At 39.5% G+C, this 26,557-nt stretch overlaps 1 protein-coding gene across 3 annotated transcripts in view; it reads right to left on the reverse strand.

The window, feature by feature from the left end:
• The window catches only part of ADAMTS17 (ADAM metallopeptidase with thrombospondin type 1 motif 17), a 145,209-nt gene that overhangs the window by 99,915 nt on the left and 18,737 nt on the right, over positions 1–26,557 (reverse strand). For all 3 annotated transcript variants that reach the window (XM_015873158.2, XM_015873159.2, XM_032446811.1), the window contains 3 exons: positions 20,616–20,699; positions 19,817–19,974; positions 14,272–14,315 (listed from right to left, as the gene is read on the reverse strand). In XM_015873158.2, coding sequence (XP_015728644.2) covers positions 14,272–14,315; positions 19,817–19,974; positions 20,616–20,699 — 286 coding nt within the window. The remainder of the gene's footprint in view (positions 1–14,271; positions 14,316–19,816; positions 19,975–20,615; positions 20,700–26,557) is intronic.

Consider the following 26,557-nt stretch of genomic DNA (forward strand, 5'->3'; position numbering starts at 1 on the left):
GACTCTAGATGGGGGGGGGGGAATTGATGGACTGGATGAGTCAATGAAGAGAGCTGGAAAGTATACAGAGCCTTGCATAATTCTATCTGAGTGAACAAGAAAGACAGAGATTAGGAAATGAAAGGAGATGATGACACATGTTGCAAATGGAGATAATCATTTTCTAGAAGTCTTCAAGAAAAAGGACTTTGATCTCAAAAACAACACAACTACTTTTGTGGGACGATCTGGCCAAGGAGGGCAAGAGATAAGATCAGAAGGGAAGATAAGCACTCAGAACTTCTGTGGATGCTTAATGCTGGAGGGAAATGAATCTACAGTCCCAGATCATGTGTTTCTGGCTTAAGAACTGCCTTCAAAAAATGTAGGAGACAGTCTGCAAAAAGGCCAGAGAAGGGCGTGGAAGTAGTCAGGGAGGGAGGCATCTGGCTTGGTGTGTGAAAAGAAGCGACGTTTAGAATAAGGAAAGGACAGATAATAGAACTGATAGGAAAACAAGCAAAGGAAATCAGTGAAATAAGCTGCATCTTTCAAGAAATAAGTAACTAACTGAAAGGAAATAATTACAACATTAGCCAACAGAAAGCAAAATGCTCGAGGGAGACTATAGTGCACGCTCATCACTCTGCCACATATATCAGTGTCAGCTCATTAATATCCATCCTCTTTCTCAGGGAACTTCTCATCTGAACATTATACGCTCATAAGAAATCAAAAAACAACCCTGGCATTGCCTGAAGTAGCTGCAACTTGGTGAACTGTGTAGAATTTCAAAACCCTACACAGGTTGTTCTCACCTTGCTTTTTCAGATGCATCCTGTGACTTCCAGTTCTGAATCTTCCAGTTAGTTCCTACAACTCATCTAAGCCATCTGCTTCAACAAAGGGCCTGAGTTTAGACAGAATGAAGGGGGACGAAGAAAAAGATAAAATCAGAGCTTCTATTAAGACTGCTAAACAAAGAGGAACATGGAATCCAGCAGCAGGGATTCTGGAGTCTTCAAATACTACAGTATCGCCTTTCCAGAATGAAGAGACAAGGTCAGACTTGGCAATATATCAGATAAAATATTTGGAGTCTCTGTACCAAACAGCATCTGACTTAAGAGCTAATAGTCAGGGTCCAGCATTCAGTACCAGTTGTTCTTCCTCATAACTGCAAGCACTAAGGAGCTCGTGAAGCTATTCAAATAAATTAAAATATACTTTTAAAAGTTTCAAAAGCTTTACTGAGCCGTGCAGCTTTGCTATTGTGCCATCACGTTGGTCAGAAGGTGGATTAATCAGCAAGGATGAGTCCTGCAATCACTTAAACAACATTCAGCAATGCATGACAAGCATTGTTTCCATGTCTGGAGTTTCAGCACAGTCTGCTGAACCAGGCAATTTAGAAGATGGCTGAACACCTGTGTTGCTGATGAATGGCATTCTTCCACAGCTCTCAATTAAATTCCTTCCATGTTCTTAAAGAATGACTAAGCAATCGTTGCTCTCAAAAAATGAATGAATCTATACTTTCGAAACATGTTAACATTCAAAGTGTGTTTTATTTTTAGGCACCTTATGTGTGTCAAGCTGTTCTCTTGGCAAAATAAGAGCAGCTCAGGCGACTAGCAGAGCCAGCCAGCAGAATGGGATGATTCACAGTAATCAAACTTTGAACAGATGCTTTTCCAAATTGCTTCTGTGATACTTCTCAATTACAGCTCCTACATCCTGACTTACAGAGTTATCTAAGCTCCTGGCTTCTCTTTGTCAAACTGCCAGCCAACACATGCACTGATAAGCTTATTTAACAGTTCTTGGTTCAGCCCTTCTGTTTTAATTCTTTGCTGAGTGCTGATTTAACCTCAAAGCCTGCGTGATCTGAGAAAACTGCAAAATCCAGAGTTTGTGTCTGATAATGTTAACAGGGTTGAGTTATTCTGCTGAAGTGGGAACTTGGGCTGTAAAGCCTGTACCATGCTAAGGAATTAAGCTTGTCTTTAATTCCTCAGCACTGTTTCCTCACACAACTCATTAAGTCAGTTTAAATGACCCAATCTAAAGTGCCCTCCTCCAGACTCCACAAAAGATCTGCCCATTCTGACTTCTACTCCATAGGAAGGGAATACTCACATGGTATTTCATGCAGCTATAAAACATCACAATGCTAGTTTCAGAGGTAACGTGGCAGAAGATAGTTTTAGCATGTCCTGCATCTAATTCCTTTAATACCTCTTAAAAATAAAATGACACCTTTAAAGAACTCAGTAATACAATTTTGAGAGTAATTTTCAACAAGAAAAAGACCTGTACAAACTTCTCACACATTCAGTAAGAGGAAATCTCTTCTGTTCAAACCTAAGCTCCTTTTGAAAGAAAACATGAATCTAGATGAATATTGCTGAGCAACTTGAAAGGGCAGCAGCCAGAAGAATCCCTGGGGTCTGTCAGATACACGTCAGTCTCAGTCTTAAGGCCTTTATACTCTGAAGTTTATAGACTGAATTTAGGCATCACTGAAGAAGCTTACTGATGCTGTATCCTGCACAGGGCCAGTGGGATATTTCCAGAACCCACATGCTTGTATTACTGCTCTAGGTTTTTATATCGAACTACCAGGACTGACAAGGGGAGAACTGACCCTTCTCATATCCTTCTAAATAAAACACCTCTGGGAATCGCAGAAGCTTCTATATACTTCTCTGCAATATGGTGACATTTCCACTCCTGAATCAAACTTGTGTATTCTTGATTAAAACTATGCGCTGAATCTGCACCACACTGGATGGGGCAGTGGGTTCTCAGCTGTCAAGCCCTATTCAGTGAGTGGCTGATGGAGAGAATTTGGGATGGTAACAGCTGTGCTTTCCAGCCAAGCAGATAGTGCATTTTTGTACAATCTTGCTTTGGTGTCCAGTGGCAGTAGACTGTCAGCTGCCATGTAATGAGATTAATTTCCCAACAGAGCCATCAGATTAATGACAGCATAAATAGCTACAAAGCATTCACAAAAAACATGCTGAACATGTACTATTTCTAATCTAATTGTACCAGCTATCATAATCACCATGAAATTGATTAAAATCCTACTGGCATCAATAGGAGTATTACCACTGTGGAGAATGAGCATTTAAACCATTTCCTGGCTTCTTTTACTTAGATCCCATTTTCTGCAAGTTGGCCTTTATTTATTTTTTTTTGTTTGTTTGTTTTTTTAATTCACTGTAAAACCAAAAAGCTTTTTACTTCAGCTTTGAGACCAGGCTGTGGCTCAGGGACATCAGTGCATGACTGAGTATTCTGCATCTCTGTCAGCACACCAGTTCATTGAACAAATACAGACTACAGCTTTCCTATGTTTGGATATGCATCAAACAGCAAAGATAAAGATAAAAATAGAAGAGGAATTTTGTTCTGAGATATTCAGTCAAAAATCATCACTGACAATATCTCCTATGTTGAACAGCAGCTTCAAAGACATGAGGGAACCCAAACACTAACTATTGTATAGTGCTGGCTGGTAAGTAAGATTTCCTACTAAGGACAAAGACTAATACAACTCAGTTCAGGTCACAGCAGTTTACAGTTCAGCTGGTAAAGGTCTCTAAAGATAAATGAGAGGGAAAAATATCTAGAAGAGCAGATAAACTCTGACCAGTGCTGCTTTGCTGAAATCCAAGGCAAGAGACGGTTCTAAGAGGTGGATGAAGGGATTACAAGGTGGCACCAGTATTCCCACATAAGTGATCAGGAGTCATATGGCAGGACAGGCAAAATCAGGAGTTAATCATCTATACCTGAAACCTGACACAACCAAGGCAAAGTCAGCACCTTGTCTCTGACATTCTCTCTCTGGCATAACCAGAAAAGATGACAAATGTAGGCAGACAATACTGGAAATAAGAACACTGTCTGGAGGTTTCTTAAACAGGGATATAAAACAAATTCTAAAATAAATCCTATTGTCATTTTTTTCCTTTTCTGTCATCTCAAGTATTATGAAGTCTGATTAGATTGTTGGATTCATTTGAGAGCAACAGTTTAACGTTCCAATAAATAAAAACATCCACACAGAGTTTGCTCACTTACTGGCCACTGTTTACTTATAAGGAGCTGCAATGTTTACTCTGTTTGTCTACTACAGAGCAAATAATGCTGCGCATGCTAGAGCTTGATGGATGACATTAGTAAAACCAACAAGCAGATGCTCAGCAGAACATTAACGTGTACCCAGCAGTCTAATTATGGCCAGACAGAGCCTTAATGCAAACAGATCAGTCAAAATGGCTACACAAAAATGTATGACACAACTACACAAAGCCAACAAATATTTTCAACCTGCTGACTGCTCATGACCACTAACTAAAGTAGAAATGCAAGGCTAATTCCAAGTTAAGTAAACACAGAAATCCTTAGCATTCTACAAATCATGCTGAAAGAGCACAGGAGAAGAAACATTTGATGGGTTGGGTCTAGCTTTTTTTTTTTTTTTTCTTTTTTTCTTTTTTTAAAGGTTAAATGCAGTTCTATGAGCTGATTGAAAGGACAAAAAAAAAACCTCCTCACACTAATGCAGACAAACACAACATAATAACAAGCAAGAAACTCTGAGCTTGTGCTGGAGCATCAGAAGGTCCAAAGGAATGTTAGAAAACAGTTTCAGGGACTTACACTTGTTTTTAATCTACTAAGTGCACTTAGAACAGCAAAATCCTCCCATGATCAGACACCCTTGTAGACACCCTGTGAAAAAGGCTGTTTTTATACTACATTATGATACCAGATGGTAAATCAAAGTCGAAAAAACAAATGAAAATCAGTGCAAGTCAAACTTCCTTTTCTGGAGGAGGTACCTCCAACAAACTGTATTTTGCTTGTGTTTTACGCAGACTTTCCAGTGCTGGTTTCTTGGTTATCACCAGTAAAATCTCATCTCTGCATTTTTAAACCTGCTCTCAAAACTGTATTTTAGTCTTGGAAGCTGCAAAACAAAAGATATATAAAAGTAGAGTACGCAACTGTCCTTCATTTCCTTCCTCTACCCTTACATATCCTGTGTGCAAGTAGAATGTTTCTATCTGATTATTCAGTGGAGCAAGCATTACAATGAATGCAATCAAGCCTTACTATCCCATGTCTGCAGCCTATTGCACAGCTACGTACAGATGTTTTTACACAACTGGTTTTCTAGCTATAGGGTCTATAAAACAATAGAAACTATCTGAAATGTTTTCAAGCCAGCAAAGGATAAAGGCACTGAAAAGCAGTCAATTGGATAAAAGCCATCAATGTCTGACAGGGGGAGAAGAAAAACTTCAGAGGTTTTACAATTACAAATGCACCATGCTTTCTTAAACATAATGTGACTGTGGCCTGCAGCTGACTGACTGGGCTGGAATGTGTGAACAGAGATAAAAAACAAAGCAGTGGGCAATGGAGAAAAGAAACACAAACCTCTGGTCTGTAGAACGGCTGAATCATTATTTTTGCTGACCTGAAGAACTGGATGCTGCATAAAGAACACAAGCTTACACTGGGAAAGCCTAAGAAGAGATAGCACTGCCTTCAACTGAAGGACCTGGGCTGGGACTCAAGAGATGTGGGGTATACCCAGCCAGCTCTATCCTTTAGACATCTAAAGGTTTCCCTTTCCATGTACAATGGGGACAAGTTTTGATCTTCTCAATAAAGATCTTTGAAATTTACTAAAGAAAAGCACTATATACAAAAACCAAAACCCACAATATCTGATTAACAGGGATATGCTGTGAATCATTAGGTAAGGCACTGGACTGAAAGCCAGGATGTACAAAAATCTGTTTCTTATCCAAAGTCTTTGGATAAGAAACAATGGGCAAATACTCTTCTGACTCTCATGTTTTCCTAGACCGCTTAGTCTGAATGGTTGTCACAGCAGAAAAGGCTGCTTTCTGCTGCAGAGAATCTTGTCTTGGTATTTTCAGCACAGTTATAAACAGCAAGCAAGGGGTTATGTATAAGGTACTGACAATTAAGTTTAGCACTGTAGAAAACAAACAACTCTCCTTCTATAGCCTTATGTTAAAAAAGAGAAAGATGAAGCAGGGTGAGCTATGAAAGTGAAAGAGATGATTTTGTTTAACATCTATTCTTGCAAGAATCCTCCAGAGGAACAAATCCTCAGCAATGGGAAGTTAAGGAGCTAGGGTGTGAAGTTGGTGAAGCAGTGCAGAAAGCACATAAAGCCTGCAATATGCAAGTCTCCATTGACATGGAAGAGGTAAGAGACAATGGCAGAAATACTATAAAACCCAACAAACAGAAGCTGCCTGCCTACAAATCCAATATACTGAAGTTGTTCTGCCCATGTTTGCCTCAAAGAATTCTCAGCTTCTCACACACAGTAGCAAGGAGCAGTTCCAGAACTTTTCTTGACATTTGTTTGGCAGCGTGTGCTTAGCTGGACATCAATTAGACTTCTGCCTTCAGCCCGTCTGATGCAAATACAAAGACTGCTTTCAGAGATAAACAGCAGAGATTTCTTTAAGTCGTGATTAAATGGAATTCAGCCATAAGAAAAGCCTTGGTTCTTCAGGCAGTGTCCTTCAAATCATCTCTAATTTAGAAAACAATCAAGGCAGAGAAACTGTCCAGGAGGTAAAACTGTAACTCAACAGTTCTAGCATTACACATACACACACAAATTCAAAAGACAAGAAGTGCCTGTTGCACAAATGAAAAAGACGCATTCTTTTTCAATTGAGATTTTGATTACTTTTTACTCCATCTTAGCATGAAAATTACTATCTCTACTTCTGAGAGGCACTGTCACGTATATTCATTGGGAACTGTTAATTAAAGCAGTAATAACAAGACAGCTTTTCCCTGCAGTGATTGCATGTCAAAGCTCTAAATGTAGGAAGAGATTGGGGGTTGAGAAGGCATGGAAGAGAAATCTTGCACAGATATCTTCCCTTCAAGCTAGAGACTAAATAGAGACTAAAATTCCCAGGTGTTTTGCGTACATGTCTATATAATTTCACACAGACATAAATGGCCCTAGAGTGGAATGTAGTACATGTTTGCACCTGCACCAATCGAACTGCACAATGATTTTATACATAAAGTGAGTTATGACATGGAGGTGAAATGAAAGGATAAAGTCAGAATAAATACCAACAAAGTCATGGCAAATATTTTCCCTCACGACATACTCCTTCCAATCAAGGGAACATAAAGGAGCTTAGCTGCACATCAATTTAACCTTAGGTTAGGATTTGGTTTGGAGTCCTAGATCCGTGATGGAAAAGTGCCTTAACACAATACTTGAAACTAGTCAGTTTTCTGAAGCCATCTTCCGTTCAAATAGTAATAAGCATTCACCTTGCACAACAATGCGATGAGACGGCCTGGAGGAATTTTACTCTTAAACACATTGTCTGGTAAAAGAATAATATTATTCCTTACAGCAGCATTTTGGGCAGTTGTTGTCCTGCATTTATCAAAAACGCACTGCCATAAGCCATTAATAAAACCACAGGTGAAGGGGAAGTTTTTGAGCAAAGATAACCTTAAATATCCTGCATTAACATTGTAAGGAGTCACAGTAAGACAGACAGAGAAATAATTAGAAAATAAAGTGAAAATAAATATTGGGGCTACAAAAAGAAAATGATGTATGGAGGAGAATAAGGAACTACTGGAGGTTTATGAAGAATGAAGTGTAGCAAACATAGGGAAATTCCATAGCCCCAGTGGGGAAGTCATGTCGTTAGTGTGATGGAAGACAGACCATCCAGGCCTCTCCCGGGAAAGCAGCTTCTTGGTGTCCAGCCCCAGCTGAACAAAAGAGAAGATGAAGGAAGAAAATTGAGCAAGAGTTTCTAAGAGCTATGAACAGCCACCAAAGACAAACAGGCCCTCAACAAAAAGGCAAGAGAAGGGGATTAGTCATGAGAGCAACAGAGGATCTGTGATGCTTCAGAGCTATGTACATATGGAAGGGGGAACAATGACAAATGGTCAGAAAGATCTGTCACTAACTCTCCCTCCACTAAAAGCTTTCATTTATCTTAATTACATAAGCTAACTGTTCCCTCTGCTAGACATGAAAAAACAGAGAAGATGAAGAAAGAGGTTGAGATGACCAGAAATTCAGAAAACCGCACTAACATTAATTTTAAGAACAGAACAGACGGGTTGATCAATTACCTATTTTCTATGTATGATGGGAACGTAAAGGAACCAAACTCAGCACAGCCATTAGTGCTCATCTACTATTTCTCAGCCATAGCTATTACTCATTTAAGGAGACCAAGAATCCACCACTGCCATAAGAATGGATTCCATATTCAGTGGAACGAATAAAGACAAGCCTAAACAAGTCTTCTGAGCTACAAAACAAACCCAAAGGCAAACAAAATTCAAATATTTCACTTTCCATAACAATAAAAAGAAAAAACAGCATCAATGCTTCACTCAACCAAATATGCTGCACACATCATAAGTTTTCATATAAATCAATGTGAAAGCAGACGTATTTCACAATAAATATGGAGTCTGCTTCAACTGGCATGCCCAGCTTTTTTATTTACTTTACAGGCTGGACAGAAGGAAATGTTGTTTGTACACAGCCTTTGTTTGTACTTCCCACTTGCCCTTCCAAAAGCAGCCTGATCAGCTTCACTTTTGTTTCTATTAGGTTTTGTTTTCTAACTCTCACAGACTGTTGTTTCTTTGCAAGATTTTAAGAACTTCCAGTGATTCTGAATGCCCAAATAGAATCAGCTTAATTGAGATGACAGCTAATTTTCAGGAAATCCAAAGCACCAGTCTCAGGACATCAGGTTTTCCAAAGACGTCTCAGGTACCTCCAAGCCACAGGCCTCTCTAGGAAAAAACTCATGCAATGAGTCTAGTGGAAGCTAGATTTTTCCTTCAGAGGCTCACAGCTGGAGACTGAACAGCTTTGCACATATAAAGCAGCCTCACTGAAACTGTGTCCCCAAAGCAAGCGAGAAGAAAAAGCACAAACAGGACACTGAAGTGAGGAAGAGCAAGGGTAATGTTAGTAGGAATTTGTGATTTCTTGAGTGGCCACGTTCATCCCAGTGTTTCCATTAAAATGTATGCAATCTTATATTAAACTCTACTGGCACATAAATTTTTATTAAGAACTTAGGAGAGATTGCTAGCTAGTAAAAGAAACTGGAAGGCCGTTGTGAGCAGGGTGGGGCACAAGATGGTAGTGATGAATATGGCCAATTGCACAGCTCTGCACTGTCTGAGTTGTGCAGCTGAGTATTTATTCCTTAGCAACCAGAAGGCAAGAGAAAAAGTCTTCCACTGTACCACAGCATGGCTCCCTTTGGTTTTGTAAAGCCAGCAGCCTGATTCTGCAGTGCTCTACACAGCCACAACTGATAGAAAAATCTGCAGTGTGCTCTGAGGTTCTGCTCATTCACAAACATTAAATTAACTAAAGACTGTCCCTTTAAGGGACATTTTAACTGACTATATGTTCATTTTAATGCACTGAAGTGTGTTTGACTTTGGTCTGGAGGACAGTCTCAGTAAGGTTTTTGCTAAAGCCAGGCACTGCTTCTCTAATGAATTGTTTTAAGCAGCAGGTATTTCTATTTATTCTGGCATCAAATAAAAACCCGCCCTGGAATATACAGAAACATTCAACATGAACCACTATGGAAAATGTTTTTAATGTGAGAATTCCTTTTCTTTTCCACTCACAGCAAACCAACCAGTCTTTTCCCTTTCCTTAGGGATTAATTCTCTGTTGTGACACTGTTAAGGGACTGCAATCTATATTACACAGGGAGGAAGATTTAAATGAACAGCGTAGAGCACAGGCTGGACTGATAAGAACTGTTACTGCTGAGAACAGGAGTCACCCAACTACACAAGCAAATCAGCAAGTAAAAGGTCAAAATGCATTGCCCATTTTTCAGGTGCTCTACATGCAATACAAAGGATAAAATGTGCAGTGATGAATAGTTCAAATGTCAGCTTTGGAAAACCTGGACATATCTTAAAAACTCTGCGCTGCAGTACTCATAAGAAGAAACTAGGGTCTAATTGTTAAGGGAGGGAAAATTAGCCCATAGCCCCACAGGATGCAGCTCTTTATGATGGCACTTCTGATGAAAGGAAGAAACGACTATGGTATGAACACACTGGGACAGCAGAAGGATGTCACCTGCACAGCTACCAAGCAGCAACAGTGGCAAAACTGAAACCACACATATAAGTTCATGTTTGGAAGAGGCAAATAAATACAGGACACAAACTAGACAAGAATTTACAACCCCCAGGACCTTCTTAATAAGTTACCTCAGAGCCCTTCAATTAAAGCCAGTCAGGAGATGAAATTGCTTTTCACAAAACACTGATTCACTTGTGGAAACAGCTTGGAAAACTGTTTCTCAATCGCTTCTACTCTGATGCTCAGTTTTCTCCAAGCAGTTATTTCTTCAAATAAATCCGCCCATCTGCAGTATGTAACTGTATTCTGCTTTCTTTTCCCTAACATCAAGCCACAGAAAGCATATGTGACTGCAGAAGAGGTAAAGACATTTTTAACCAGGGCAATTTAAGGATATTTAAGACACTTTCTCATTTTCCATTTCCCAATTCCATACTGCTCCTACCATCACTATTAGCTGAATACAGAGAAGCTTCAGCTTGGATCTGGGGTAACATGTACACTGAGGAATCAAGTCCAAGCTTTGCCTTGAAATATGCAGGATCATTCCTAACTAACCATAAAGCTGCTTATTTGGCAATAGCAGTGGAAATACTGAACGAAAGGGGCATTCTCAATCTGCTTATGTCACAGAAAGGTTGGATCCTTACAACGTGCAAGGCTCCAAGCTGCAGCCTGATATTAATAGCTAGACATTAAATTCTCAATTTGGCTGGCTTAGAGGCAGCTCAATTGGAACAAAGATTTTTCTGCAGGAAACGGCAGACCTGGTTGGAGTCACATCACGAGAGATGAGTCTGAAGCAGCAGCAGACTGCAAACTTTTTGACTGGTGTGCATCAAGGCTGTGTTGCACAAAGCAAACGTCCTGCACTCAAACTGCAGAGCCTATCAGAGGTACCAGCAACTGAAGCTACTGAAACACAACTGTAGCAAACATGTTGCATGCAGGCATTTTCCTTTTCTCCCCCTCCTTTTTGAATTCATTCGTTCTTACAGCTTACTCACAAAACCAAGTGGGGCAATAAGCATTAATAAACTACTCCTTAAACAAACGTGGTTCTGTTTCTTGACACGGTCAGTGGGGTATCACCCCACAAAGACATACCTACATATTTTCACAATTTTTGAGCTTGATTCAGCCATTATGTAACCTTCCACACTACCTTGGCAGCTGGGCCAAGAAAATTTGAACCAAGTCCCCAGAGCAACTGGCTTCGGAGAGAGGCCCCTGCCAGAATACAAATACAAACCTCCTGCTGCTGTTTTCTCTCTGTGTCTGCATAGCAAGCAAAGATTCCAGACAGGTTTTTCAATATGGATCTTTCTGAGCACAAATGAGCACCTCTTATAAACCACTTACATTTCATTATCTCACTTCCAAAGAACGGCTGAGCCTCAGTACTACCACCAAGAATTCTGCTTGCATAGTTCTCTCAACAACAACAAAATAATAATAATAAAAGCATAGTCACAAAACAAAAAATACTAAAATACTCAGAATGCTTTAAATACAGTAATTTTAGTGCACGTAATGTAATGGATCATGTATATGCTCTTAAACATGACTAAGCAGCTTTAGATTGCTGACTTCCATCTGCACTGTGCATTTTATATACGCATCATACAGCTTCATACATGAATTGCTTAAGCCATTATTGCTGTTAAAACCTGTTTCTTTGTGCTGACAACTATTTTTTCCCTTTTCTGATCAAGAAGGAAAATTGGAAGACCTTTCACACGATTAAAATTTAGCATTACCAACACTAAACGCTTTTTAAAAGGGATGGTATGCCACAAAAGTATATTCCTTAGTTTATTCTTCCTCTGCTGTGATGCACATAAACAACACAAAACCAAATTCTGTTCTGGTCTAACATCTGTAACATGAAAAAGTTACATATTGGCTAACTTTCACCAGCAGAGAAAAAAACATAATTCTATCACCCACATATTCAACAGAGAAACAGAAATGAACTTCAAACACTGCTATACTGAAAGCAGAGACAGTGACCTCCGTGCAAATCACAAATACAACTGATTTAGAGCATTAAACATGTGGCCCTTAATTATCTGACACTATCTTGTGGCTTTACCACTCACCTAAGAACACAGAAACATGAATTCTTTTTTGGATGTGAATCCCCCAAAACCCACCATTCTCCAATTTCATATTGCTAAGAAGAAGTGCAGTGGTGCAAACTGATGACCAGAAGAATCGTTGTCTCCTTTCAGGCTCTAAGCATAAATGCTGTTTCTCAAGGCACTGACAGATGAAAGATCAATATACAGCATAACTTGGGTGGACTTCATTCAGACTGCAGCCCTACCAGAACAGTTCCTAGTCTTAGAGTTTTAAAGTAACTTTTCAGTACATGCAACACAGAGATACAGGCCTAAGCAGGTAGTTGATGTGAGACAACTGCAGTAGCTCACCAACTTGGGCACAGGCAATAATGCTTAAAAATGGATGTCATCAAAATTTTTACTTAATTCTGCAGTATTAAGAAAAAACAGTAGATATCATATGATGAAAGACTTGATCTGGACACTGTCTCTGGGCTCAAACAGCAGAAATAGAGGGGCATAGGAAATGCAGAAGTAAAGATGCAAGCACCAGATGTAAAGAAAACTAGGACTGAAGAGAGCAAAGAAACTAAACTGCTTTTCTTATTGAAACATCTACCTTCTCAAAGTCTACTACACTGGAAATAGCATCTAATGAGTTTAATCTTTATCACTCTGATCTTCCACTTTTTCCACTGGAGCCATAGACTTCAGCACAAGAAAGTATTCAGGTAGTTTACAAATAGAAAAAAAAAATAATGATAAAAATATTTCCTTAGTCATGCTGTCTACATTATTCCCTGAATAGAGATCTCCAACATCACTGTCTTTTAAAAACAGAAAAAGCCCTGACCTTGGTCAGCACGTCTTCCATCAGCTTTTCTTTTTCTTCTTTATTTGTATTGTATCTTACCACAGGCATCTCCAGATGCAGGCACAAAAAACCTTCCTCAGTAGTAGTAGAAGTGTGTTTTCAATTGGACAAAGAACAAACGCACTGTGAGGGATTCCCATTGGAAAATTTAAACATATAAGCCAAGCCTTGCTCATGTTTAAAAAGAAAATGTATGCATTTTTCAGCTCTTTATTTCCTTCCACCTGATCAAACTCCATAACACAAAGAGGGAAGGGTCTGCATTTTGAAATGAGTTTTCTGTAAGCAGTCCCAGAACTCCTGCTGAGGATACCCCATGTCAACTATTGCTTTTAGTAGAGACCCCTGGTCTCCAAGCATCTCTGCAAACCCTGAAGTTTAAGACCAGCTGAATGTCAGTATCCACTCCAAGCTCACACAGTACATGGGATAATGTGCAGTTTGACTTTGAAGCCAGTCAAAAAAATAAAATAAAATAATGTAATCACCACAGAGAGAATGCTGAGTTCTGCCTCCACACACTGCTGCTACTGTCGAGATTAAAAAAACACACCAGCTGAACAGATACAGTGAAGATTACTGCTACCTAAGTAGAATAAATAAATAGATGGATCATGTGGGATGTAAGGACTCTGTGAATCCAGGTCTTGGGTGAGATTAAAGGCAGTTAGGAAGCAGGAGGCGGAAAAGAAGATTTAACTTGGCTTTCCTACAATGAGGTATTCTTCTCCGTGTCTGTGTGCCAGTTTGATCTGTGAGTGTTACACGGGTTCTTACAGCTGCAAATACATTCATTAGTTAGCAAATTCTTGTTTGAGAAATGAGGTGAGGGAGCACTGGAAGGAACATTGCAGACATACTAACAGACAATTTCTTAATCTCTAATTATCTAACTCTACATCAGCTCCAAAAACATAAAGTTACTTAACATTACTTCCAAACTCAGAGACCTTCGGTGCTTAGAAGGGTTAGTATTTAAAGGATTATTTATAGTTCGTACCCTGTACTAATCTGTATTTGCATCACAGAGGTATTCAGAATAGCAAAAGCAGCATTACATTAAATCAAACAATGAAAGATTGCCCCAAAAAGCTCCTCTCAGCATAGAGTTGGCTATCAAAATATTCTCCCCTACTTCTTTGACTTACCCACAGTGTCACAAGGCTCGTCTTTGTGTACGCAGAAATCTGTCCTAGAAAGCAAAACAGAACAGAAGTCAAATGTATCCTGTTCCCCCAGACTCTAGGCTAGGAAAAAAGCAGTGATGCATGATTCACATATCATGGGAGTAGAGGGATTTTGTTTTTTATTTAACTGCTGTGCAGTCTATGCAATGACAACACAGACAGCAACACTGATTGCTGCTGCAAGATTACAAACAATTACGTGAATCAGCTCCATGTAATAAGAAGAGAATATCAGGATTTGCCAGGTAACAGCCAGGTGAACTGGCTTCAGCTAAACATATTACTGGCTAGTCTGCCATGTTATGATTGGAATCCAACACAGAGGCTTAAAGGACTTCATCTGGTCTCTGTTATCTCTCCACATCTCATCCAGTCTCCCTGAATCTCACTAAAGCAGGAAAATAGATATTATATATGCCACTGGCATCCACACATCCTGCCAAAGATCCACGGACAGAGATGCAGAAAAAAACCCTTGAACCTCATTGTCTAAGCAGTACCACTTCAAGTGAGAAGATTTTGTAAACGAGAGCCCTCATGAGAGCAAAACGAGCGTGGAGAAGAAGAGTATTTTATAACTAAATTAATGGTTTGAATATATTTCAATAAGCAATTAGGCCTAAACATTTAGGAACTATCTTCAGACCTGCTTTGCAGCATCATCTGCTATAAAAAGGAACAGAAAAGCATCATGTACATTTCTGAAGTTCCTTAGCCCAAGGGAAGCCAAGAAACCACAATCTCTGTCATGCCTTTCCTCACCCTAAGGTGAGGCTAGTGAGAGAATCACATTAGTACAGTTGGAACGTGTTGTTTGAAATGCTCAAGTCCCAGAAAGGATTTCGAATTTTAGAGTGTGGTAGAAATAAGAATGGAGAAAGATTAAAAATACTTGTTCCATGAATAAGAAGTACAAGATTAGGCTTTACAGGAAAAGGTGTTTAAGGCTCAGCATTGGGGCTAACAAATGCAAAACCTTCACACCAAACTCTTTAGAAATGACAAGTCAGTTTGCCAAAGACCTGGAAGAATGGAAACAATAACAATTACCACCTCTTGCTAAGCATACTGAAACCTCAAAATGCCTCAATTCAGAAAAAAATGAGACAACTATCAAAGTGTTAAAAAAAATCTGATAGGAACAAAATGAATTTGGAAGCTACGACCACACACCAGCCCCAGCTTTCATTTTTCACTGCAGCCTTATTGTGTCTCGACACCTTGGCATTCCAGCCTTTCCAAAGAAGACTAATGACAGTCTCCTGACAGAGCTGGCAAAAGCACACCCGCTTGAGTTCCCAGGGCCAACTTGACGGAGGTTTATTTAAGGACTTATTATGTTATATAAACTGGTAAATCAAACAGATGCTTTTCTTGTGACAACAGATAGCTGAACTATTAGTAAATGGCAAAAGGCCATTGCTAGAAAAGCTTCTCTCCTCAAGGGCTGGCTGGCTCTGCAAACAAAGCACAGCAAATTTTGCTCCTTGCACTCCATGATCTACACTGAATGGTGTCTGGCACTTTTGGGCAGCTTCCTGGAGAAATTACCACCATGCCATAAAACAAGGAGTTTATAAATAATCCAGTACAACTTGCTTGTTCAAAGAGAAGTAGAACAACCCTTGTTTTTAAAGGGAGCACTGTGATGCTGTCTGGTCAGAGTAGGACTTGAAATAGGTCAGCAAAAAGAATTGAACTTAGCTACCCAGCTCACTGCTTGTGGGCTGGCAAGTATGAAATTTCCCAGCCTGTCCTATAAAGTCCAACAGACACCATACTTCCTTCTATTAAAGGGCCTTGCATGAAGATGCTAGGGTTTAAATTACCTGGACTTATTGTTTAAATTTTGCCCTAAAACTGTGGCCAAACACAAAAGCACATTAAAATGAGCTCAGTGGATCTCAGACTTTTTCCAAAGACAAGATGCTGCCTAAATAAAACCCACACATTGAAATTCCTGAAGTCCTTTCCTGGAAAATCATGAGGGACTGCAGACCATACAGGCATGAATAAAGACCTGTCTCACCTGAGGATATGTAACAGGATGTTAGTGGGGTGGTTTACAGAGCAATATTGGAGTAAAACTCACTCCAGGATCTGCCATTCAAATCCAAGGTCAGATTGGACCTTATCTCACTAAGCCTTGGATAACATACTGCAATCTCACACTATGGCAGGGAAGTAAATTTCCTCTCCACTTTCAGCCACTGATTGAATCAAGTAGCACATGTGTTCTTTTTAGGGATCTTTGAAATGCTTGGTCATTATCACTTTTATCATGGAGTGTGTTTTCGTTAGCAAGATTAAACAACTGTTTTGAAAAAAATGACAATAAGTGGGTTGTTTTATTCAATAAAGAGAGCCAGAAAAGAAGCTCAGAACTCCTCCTAAAGTCACTCTTCCATCTGGCTCACATGAACTGGAAAAAAATACCTAAGTGTGCTAAGCTAAATTCTGCAATTCAAGTCCTTCCTGTAAGAAAGGAGGACAGTAATTGAAATGTGCAGCATGAATGAGAAGTATTCTGTTTAGTAGTCAGTTATCAGCATCCTTCAAATGATGGCTTTTGACCAGTTTCACCCTACTGGGTCACAAAGTTAAAGGACAGAGGAAATGGGTAGAGGCAAAACCTTGCCAAAAAGAAAAAAATATTTACCCTAAATATATATATTTAGTAGTCCTATGCTCCCAGCTTTCTAAATGCACACAGAATTGCTTCACTTAGTGGAACGGCGAAGAGCTGAAGAAATGCAGAGGCAGCAAGCAGGCTGCAAATGGAATAACTACAGCAGTTCATCAGGAAAAAAACCAACACAATTCTTTGCTGAGTAACAGTTCTGAATTATGTTCTTATCAGCACTGATTGATTCTCTGTTCCCTTATCACCTATACTCTAATGACTGACCCAAATGGCCAAGAAGCTGGGAGAACAACAGAATATCTGGAGATTTTCTGAGGAATGCAAAGAACAGAAGATCAACAGAGAGAATGTGTTTTAAATGAAACGCGCTTCTAGGATCACTAAGATAAAGATTCTGCAGAAAGAAACTATTCTGGTCAGCTGCCCACTAAAATATGAAGTGTATTACCTGTAAATGCCAGAGATTTGAATTTCTGGAAGTTCAAAATGAGAATCTGAACAATAGTGTGATGATTCTAGATACCACTGTACTATATTCAAACCTTCAGAGATTTTTACCACCGCCTTCTTCACCTACTGAACTGGGCAATGGTACATCTTATTTCAGATATAGTATTCCTCTTGCCCACAACTTAATTAGGTAAAGGCTATCAAAATCCCACAGAAGTGTTAGGAGGTCATCTACTTTTGCATACAAATGAGTATATGGGGAAAACCAGTTAAAAGTGAAGTCCCAAAAGCCAAGCGTACCATGGCATTTCAAATGAACACAGCAAGACAGAAGAAAGTCCTCTGATTACAGAGGTTGACCCCAAATAATCTGTTTCTGCTCTTAAAGCAGCTGATGAAAACTCAGCTTCTGCTTTTTCTGGTTCTATTACTTGTGCTGGACATGCTTTTGCTCCCATATCCTCTACTGGTCCAGTTGTACAGACTGGAAGAGGGTGAAGGGACAGACAGATGGAGACACACACACACATACACTTCCAAAGCCAAGAGTAGAAACCTTAACAAAGGAATTGGGCTCCTTGGCCAGAAATGTTCCAAGAACACAGCATCCTCTTTTCAGCAGGAGCAGGATGGGTTAGAATAACAAGATGCAGCAAGAAGGAAGGATACAAATAAACACTGTTGACCTATCAAACAGGAAAATGCTGCTCTTACACAGAATAATGTGCTCCTTGGCCTGAACTTTCTCACAAAACCTGAATCTAGCTTCTAACCCAACTGCACCTGTACTTCTCCAACTATTCCAATCACAAAAGCTGCACAATTACTGAACTCGATGAACATCTCTACAATTCTTCCTCAAATGCCTGAGTTCAACTCATTTAACATGACATTATGCATTCAATTTGTAAGCTGCAGACAGAATGCACAGATGAAATGCTCTGCTCATTCCCTCCATCCAGTGCTTAGAACACATCAGAAGAGATTCTGTATGCCTCGCTTGTCATGCAGGACAACTGGATGCCCAGATAAATTCAACAAAAATGTTAGTTATTTATTTAGGCTCTGATCCAATAAAGCACATGCTTAACTATAACGAGGATGTTCAGCCCATTGACTTCAAAGGAACTATTCACCCTGCCTAAAATGCTAAGTAGCTGCTTAGGTGTTTGGGTTGGACTACAGTGAATATAATTGAGAGAGAAGGATGTGGGAGGATTGCACACGTCTGTGAAGGTGCACTCTTCAGAACTTCTCTGGCCCCATGCCCTGCTTGCCAGTTATTCTACTGAACACTCACCAAAATCCAGTGGATAGTTTGCGATGTGACTTAACACAAGAGACGATCGCAGTCAGAACAACAGCTTATACAAAAGCATGAATTTCTAGTTACACTACAGACGTCTCCTATCTGAAACCAGGGAAGAGGGAGGTAGGAAGTAGTGTCTTTCAACCACATAAAGAAGCCATCTTACAACTATATTTTTGTGTTCAGTTTAATTATTCAGTAGTCATTTCCGTAACAACATATTATTAAGTTTAAAGTACACAATTTACACAACCAGATATTTGCTGCTCATAACTTACAATGGAATATGGAATCTGAATTTTACTCTGAGGTTGAATTCAGGTAAGGAAAGTACAGGGAAAAAAGAGAAGTTACAATGGAAGAAATCCTTTTTGTTTACAGTATCTGGGCCATACTCTGATACGTTTGATCCAGCAGTAAACAGTGCCACAGCTGCAAGGAAACTTTCTGTAATATTCATACAGATTGTTTCATGACTGAAATAAATGCAGCAGGTTTTAAACATACAGACAAGTTAAGAATGACTGACTTTAGGATTGACAGCAGAGGGATGTTAGAGTGGTTATCTTCTAATGCAAAGAAATAATTAATTTATCTTCTGGTTTTCATTTGCCTCTTTCTTTAGGAGATAGCTCCCTCACCATTTCCTTCCTACCAACACACTGCACGCTCCAGAGGTACCAACTCTTTCTCCTCCCAGAGTGTTCAATATGAATACCTAATCAACTCCACGTACTTGTTCTTACCCATATTCTCAATTTGGCAGCTTCTTTCTTCTAGGATGAAAACATTGTGTCTTCCTAAACCTCACCTATCTTTTTTCCGCTCATACCACCTGATCTGAGAAAAAGGTACAGACATGTCTTAACTGTATCCTGATTATGAAATGCTATCAGGACAACTGTGATAAAGCTTTTGCACAGCAGTGGTAAGTACACACAAAGAAAACACTTCACCTGAGGCATCTGAGCCCTCCAAACAGCACACAGGCAGCAAACATATCAATGTATATTCTTCTTGGATTACTGCTGGACCAGTTGATCCAAGCACTTACTATGGGCCAGTATTGCTTAAGGAAACTGATAAACCTGTCCTCATTATACCTGGTTACAAAAACTGCAGCATCCACAGGAGGGGTGTCATCCCTCGCACCAGGAACCTGGTTGTTACCAAGGTATTTTGCTCCACCATATTCTTCATTTTGCCAGTGACAAAAGCTCTCCAGAGACCTCTCTCCATGATGCCCAATAGACAACTTGGCCTTTTGTATAGAAAGGGATACAAAAGAACAAATATTCATCACAGTGTTTACAAAATCATTATACCTCTGATAAAAGAACAAAACAAAACATAAAACCAACAACAAAACACCGAACAACTGAGGATCAAAAACACAGACATTAGAAAATGAGAAAGCACAAAACCAACTTCACCTGAGCGGGTGAAGTACGAGTTTTTAATCACACTGACCTCTGCCATTTAATATACAGAACAAGCTCCATCAGCTGGTAGCTGTCACAAGCTTCAAAAGTCTCCTAAATCTGGCATTTTATTTCTGATATTTCTGATAAAAATGCCAGATTTAGGAGACTTTTGAAAAAAAAAAGCATGATAAAAAGAGCCATGCAACTTTTCTAACAATTAACTCCTGAGATTGGTTCACAACTACAAGCAAAGATTTTCCAGAAAGACTGCATAAAAGGACTGCAGTTCCTTTCACTTCTGCAACCCCTTGTACTTCCATCTGTAACACTATCTAGTTACACTGCACAAACTAGTTACATTTTGTGATCCTAAGGCCAAACATCCCATAGTTCTCACCCACAGGACAGAGATCCTGCTCTGCCTGTAAGACTATAGTAGTACAGTTATAGCAAAGGGTAAAAATGAATTAGAACTCACAGGTCGACTGCGAAGTAGGACTAGTTTTGTCACTCGAATGCTGACTTTAATTCCAAGGCTTTGATGTTGAAACATGTTGTACACCTGTTAAAGTGCAAAGAAAACATCTACAGTACATCAGTAACAATGTCAAGATATAGTAGCAGTTAAAAGAACTGTGACTGAAGTTAAATATTTCTCCTTCACAATACTGACCCAAACTGAAAACAAATGGGTTGTGCTACTACAATAAAAAAAATTTAAGAGCTACCGTTTTGCCATTCTAACAGTTCCACACACTACAGTGTAGCTTACAAAAACGCAGTACATTTATTCCTACTATATAACATTCGGCTTCACCAACTGGCCAACTTGTAACAGATTAATCTGAGTGCAATTCAGCATTCAGGGCCAGAAACATTAGAAAACAAACAAAATTGATGAAACAGAACCCATAATCAAGTTGAGAAAAGAAAGATGCTTCTAATTAGACTGAATGAAAGAGAATTGCTGAGTAATCAAGAGAGAAATATTTCAAAGGTATTCTAAGCATAAACCTAAGTCTCAAGAACACGGATATACATTATGAAGCATCCAACTAACATGGATCTTCAGCATTTAAATATCAGAGATATCTGAATACAAGATGAAATAATGGTGTGTTTTAGACTTCAGGAAATAGAATGGAAAAGCAATTTCCCTCTGTTATTTTCATATCTTATATAAGAAGAGAATAGTAATAAGGCAGCATATAATGACACAAGCCTCAGGAAATACAAAAATAGCACCGGAAACTACCTTACTACTTTCTCCAGATTTTGCATTCCAGCTCAGATAGTTCATGTCATTTTTATACATTAGAACATAAGATCTTAATTGATGCCAGAATGTTATTTCCCCGTTTCTTTGTGTACAAATGCACTGATTAGACTGTATATTAAAAAAATTAAATAAAAAAAATAATAAGAAGTTCATTATAAAAAGGTTTAAAATATCCCATAACAACTTTTGGGTGAACACTGCATTCCCTTCCCAATCAATCAAGACCACTGAAGAGAGCCTAAGTAGAGGCTACAGGACTTGGTCTCAGGTAAGCTGCATTTCCTACCCACATCTCTTTTGCCTAGAAACATCACAAAGACTCAGCTAACTTCCTACAAAACACTCAAGACATGAACATATCTTGAATATTATGTTTTCAACACTGGGTATTTTTCCTATTTGTGCAAATACTCAGGAATGTGTTCGGCGTAAGAGAGTTCTCAAGCACTTTAGTGTTTGGAGTAGGATTTAATTATACACTTAAATGTTTCCTATAATTTAGGCACAGATTTCAAGACAGACACTGCTCAGTATCTGACCCACTGACCTTCAGCATGAGCACAATGAGCCATTTATCTGCCCTGTGGTTGGTATACAAATGCACACAAGTGCTGGTACTATTTACTTACCTCAGAGGTATGTTGGTAGAATAGCTATGGCCTCTCACTACTGACTCGAGGAGAGTTGGGTGGGGGATGTAAACTTAATGCTTGCAGAGAAGGGCTCTGACTATTGACCTGTCTGTAAATGGAGAGCTGGACATTCAGCTGAGTGGGTTGGTGGGGCGCTGAGCTGATCAGATCAGACTGATCTCATGCATCACTGGAGAGGTTAATGAGTATTAGCCATGATCCTATGATGGATGCTTTTGATTTGTCTAGCTCACTGCTCACTCTGAGCATTCTTTAAAGTTTCTAGTCATAAAACAGCAGTACAGCAGATAAGCTCTTATCGTTAAACGTAATGGATGATGGACTTTCCATCAAAAGAGACAATCTGCCTGCCTGCCTTTAGACCCTGCACAGACAGATCCAAACACCACTGACTTCAAAAGGTAGTTTTCACTGACAGAACCTGTATAGTGTAAACCAATTGCTGGAAAACATATCTTGTCATTTTAAAAGTTTTCGGTCCCCCATTCTTTTCTCTTCTCTTGTGCTGTTTCCATCCAACAGTTAACTTAAGTCTAGTTGTATTTACACCTACCCATGATTAGAAAACTATTGGACACTGTTGAAAGTAGCAAAAATTGGATACTAAACAAAAAAGTCACTGGATATGCAAAAGAGGCTCTTGTTTGCATGTTTATTCAAGCTTTACATGCTGATTTTCTTAAATGGATGCCAAAGAAGCCCCATAGTCATGACAGTGTTTGTTGTGCAGTAGGAACAATCATCTTTCCCTCTATTAAGAGATTCTGGTAAAAGTGGCTGTTCTACTTCAGTACAACTGAAGCATTTAAACATTATGCCACCTAGGGTAGAGACAGAGCCTCTCTTATCAGAGATCTGGCAGCTACCTCCTTTCTTCCTCTACTCTAAATGCCTCAGAGGCTGAACAAGACCTTTCAGCCCATGAGCTTTGACTGGATTAAAAGGGAGAGACAGAAGTTTGCTTTAGTGCAGCAAAATGGGAAAATAAAGAGTATTTGGGGTATTTTGGAACCTTTTGATTAAATGACGCAGCTGGGAACAGAAGTCAGCTACATGAAACTCACTAACAGTTTGCTAAACTCTGCTATGGAACAAACTCCAAAAGTTGCTGTTTAGGTTACCACTTGCAGCACAAGAGAATAGTTCAGCTGGAAGAGAAGTTCTTGCTCAATGAACTGAAGGGACATGATGAATAATTGTCAATGCTGCTGAAACAGACACGAGTACTGATTACCCTGTTGAATGCAAACCATTAGTTTAACTTCCATTCTATGAAGACTCAACAAAACTCCAAATAAAGTACTTGGTAAACAGGCATGGTAGAGCCTTAGAAAATAAAACAATGGAAGAGGAGTTGTCAGAAGAGCTTTATTCTTTTTCTACTGCATCTCCCTTCCTACACAGTCCCCCAATACAGCCCTACTGCACAGAACACCCTAGAGAAAACAGAAAAGTATGAAGCCCAAATAATCTTCTCCACCTCCTCCTCCTCCATCTGCATTCCTCCTGCCCTTCCTTCTCCTTATAGTTTTGACATCAACGAGACAGAATAAATGCAGTTTTGGCACGAGCAGTTCAGACCTGCCCCAGCATGCACAAAGTGCAACCCAGACATGAGGAATTGGGCTAAGAGAGGAACTAAGCTACATTAGTATAATATTTTTATTTTTATTTTTTTTAATTCTCAAGAGCTTCCTCTGCAGGTGGATGGTAGGAGGGAGACGCATGTGTTTCAGATGTTCAGCACAACCCTGAGGGTGAACTGCATTCTTATTCCCCCTCTACATTCCTCTTCTTTTTCCTCTACCCCCCTCCCCACCCATTCCCCAAGCCTTGCACTCAAGCTCCAGCCTTCCCATTGCACTGGCTGCTGAAAGATATTTGGACAGCGGGAGCATTAGTTGGGTTTCTGAGGTTGTTCTTTTACTTGTTTTGAAAAGCGCTATTGGATTTCTAACACCCACCTGAAGCCAAGCTTTTAAATTTCCCTATCAAACATTATAAAAAAAGAGCACATTTGTGTTCTTCATAAGATACAGTTGATTTTCCCCCCCACACACACCCTCCACCTCCTAATCTTGGGAGTACTGGAGAGAAATCTGTAGAAAGTGATCGAATATTTGTATCTTATTTCCTTACATTCCCATTCCAATAATGAAAATTTTAGATCAGACCAAGGGAGTTATCAGCAGCAGCTCTTTTATGTGTCAGCCCCAAGAGCATGGAGATATAAATCTATCAATACGTGCACGATAAAAATGTTTTTTTTTAATCTACTTCTTCAACATTTTCTCTGTGAGAGATTTTCTAAGATGAAAAATGAGCTGTAGTGTTAAAAAAAGGTTTCAGAGAGTAAAGAGTATTATTCCTCAAGAATGACATAAAAATTTTCCCTCTTAATTGCATCCAACAGATCACTAACTTCAAGTTACTGCTTGCTTCCACAGAGGGCTTTCACACTAATCACGCAGTTTAGGAACAGCTGCAGGAAAACTAACATGTACTACAGTAACTTATCCCTGCATCCCTGTGTGCTCTGCTCTCTCAGAAAAAGGCACGTTCAGTTATTCCAAAGCTCCAAAAATGCACTTTAATCTAAGAACCCCAAAGCCAAACAAAGCAACTATTACATTTGTATGCTGAGTGCCCTATTTGTGAAGATCTGCCACAGTATACCCGTATACCTGTCAAAGAGGACAGAGAATCTCCTTTTAGTCTTACTGTCCACTTCTCTCAGATGAAAAGAAAAGCGTAGAACTGCAAGAAAACTGCATATGTTTAATCCTTCAGAACCTGCTCCTGAACTTAGTTCAAAAATACAGTGGGGATGTACAAAAATACATGGGGGATGGTCAGATACAGTGGGGTCAAATACAGTGGGGATGTACAAAAATACATGGGGGATGGTCAGGTATCATTAAAAAACACATCATTGTTTCTTCCATGATGCTCTACCTGGAATTTCTGGATTGCAGAAGCATTTTGTGTTGGTTTTTTTTTTCCTTAGGTGTTTCTTCCCACCATCTCCCTCCCCACATCTTCCCCCACCCCCCAGATTTTCATTTACCAAAGGAGCAATAAAACAGTATTCTGTAATTTTTTGCAGTTTTCCCTTACAGAAATTCTTGTAACGTAAATAGATATTAAATACTTGAAGGCAGATCACTTTGCTTAAAATGTCTATAAATATAAAATGCATTAATAAGACCTCTTAATGCTTGTTTTGTGGTTTGACAGTAAATGTAATGGCTTACAGAGAGGAGTTAATATACCCCTGACCAGTAACGTTCTATTTGCTTAAATGCAAGCCTTCAAGCCAAAATTAACATTCTGGTTTCTTTTAGAGGCAGCCCGCCATCCAGCAGTGTAGCTGAATAAGCACTGCCTAATATCATGGGGCAAATCCTGTCCCCCAGCTAAAGTGACACAGAAGGCTGACAGAAGCCTGCTGAGGCTACAGCAAGCAGAGGTCCCCAGCAGCCTGGCCTTTGCTGCTTGGTTACGTAGAGCACAACTGATACTGTAGTAAAGAAAGGTATTGAGGGAATTTTCCCAAAGAAACCCAGTTTTCCCATTCCTTGAACTGTAATTTTACAAACAAGGAGCTAAAACACACACACACACACACAGATCTGTCATGCCTAGCTCAAGCACTACTCAAAGAGCATGGCTGAAAGATCAGCTGAGGCTTACCTGAAACACCTTTCTCTTCCTAAAATACATTTTCTATAACATTCTACAGCCTCTTCTGATAATGTTAAGGTCTGCTTTCATTATGGCAAACAGAACACAAAAATTTCCTTTGACTTCCTTGAATTTCACCTTGTTATAAAGCATCATTAAAAAAAAGGATTTCTGCAATTATGTGATCTATGTGTTTGCCAATTATTATTCCTTGCTATTGTTTGAGCTTGCTGTCCTTTCTCAACTACTTTGCTCAGGAAGAGCCCTGAAAGGCACTGTGCTTCTACAAGTGTGGGAAAGCAGGTGGGCAGAGGTGAAGGACTGTCAGTGCTTCTTTGAAGGCTGAGAAGCTGACACAAATTCAAACCCTACCAGACATCAGAAAAACCACACAGATGAGCCCCCAGGAGCAATGACTTAACAGTGGGAAGGATTTCAGCTGGACTTTGCACCTCAGGAGATATCAAATAAATGTATCCTCAGCCAGCAGTCCTCATCCATGTGCACTCTCTGGTGTCTAATAAAGGACTGAGCTAACACTAAAGCATCAAAACCTATTTCACAAGTCGATCAGCCAAATCCATTAGAAATTAAGCTTCAGCAGTTGTTTAGAAAACAGGCTTAGAGGTTCCAACCCATCAGCACAATCTCATATGCAAACTCATACCTAGCAAGAGCAAGCTGATGTTGCTGAGATGTACTACAGGACTTCTAAGTCTGGACACAGAGCAGCATTTGTGGCTAATCCTAGTTTCGGACTTGGCCTCTCAGTGTACTCAAATTAATGATTTTGAGAGACAGACA

This window comes from Coturnix japonica, chromosome 10 (assembly GCF_001577835.2).
Source record: "Coturnix japonica isolate 7356 chromosome 10, Coturnix japonica 2.1, whole genome shotgun sequence".
NCBI lineage: Eukaryota > Metazoa > Chordata > Aves > Galliformes > Phasianidae > Coturnix > Coturnix japonica.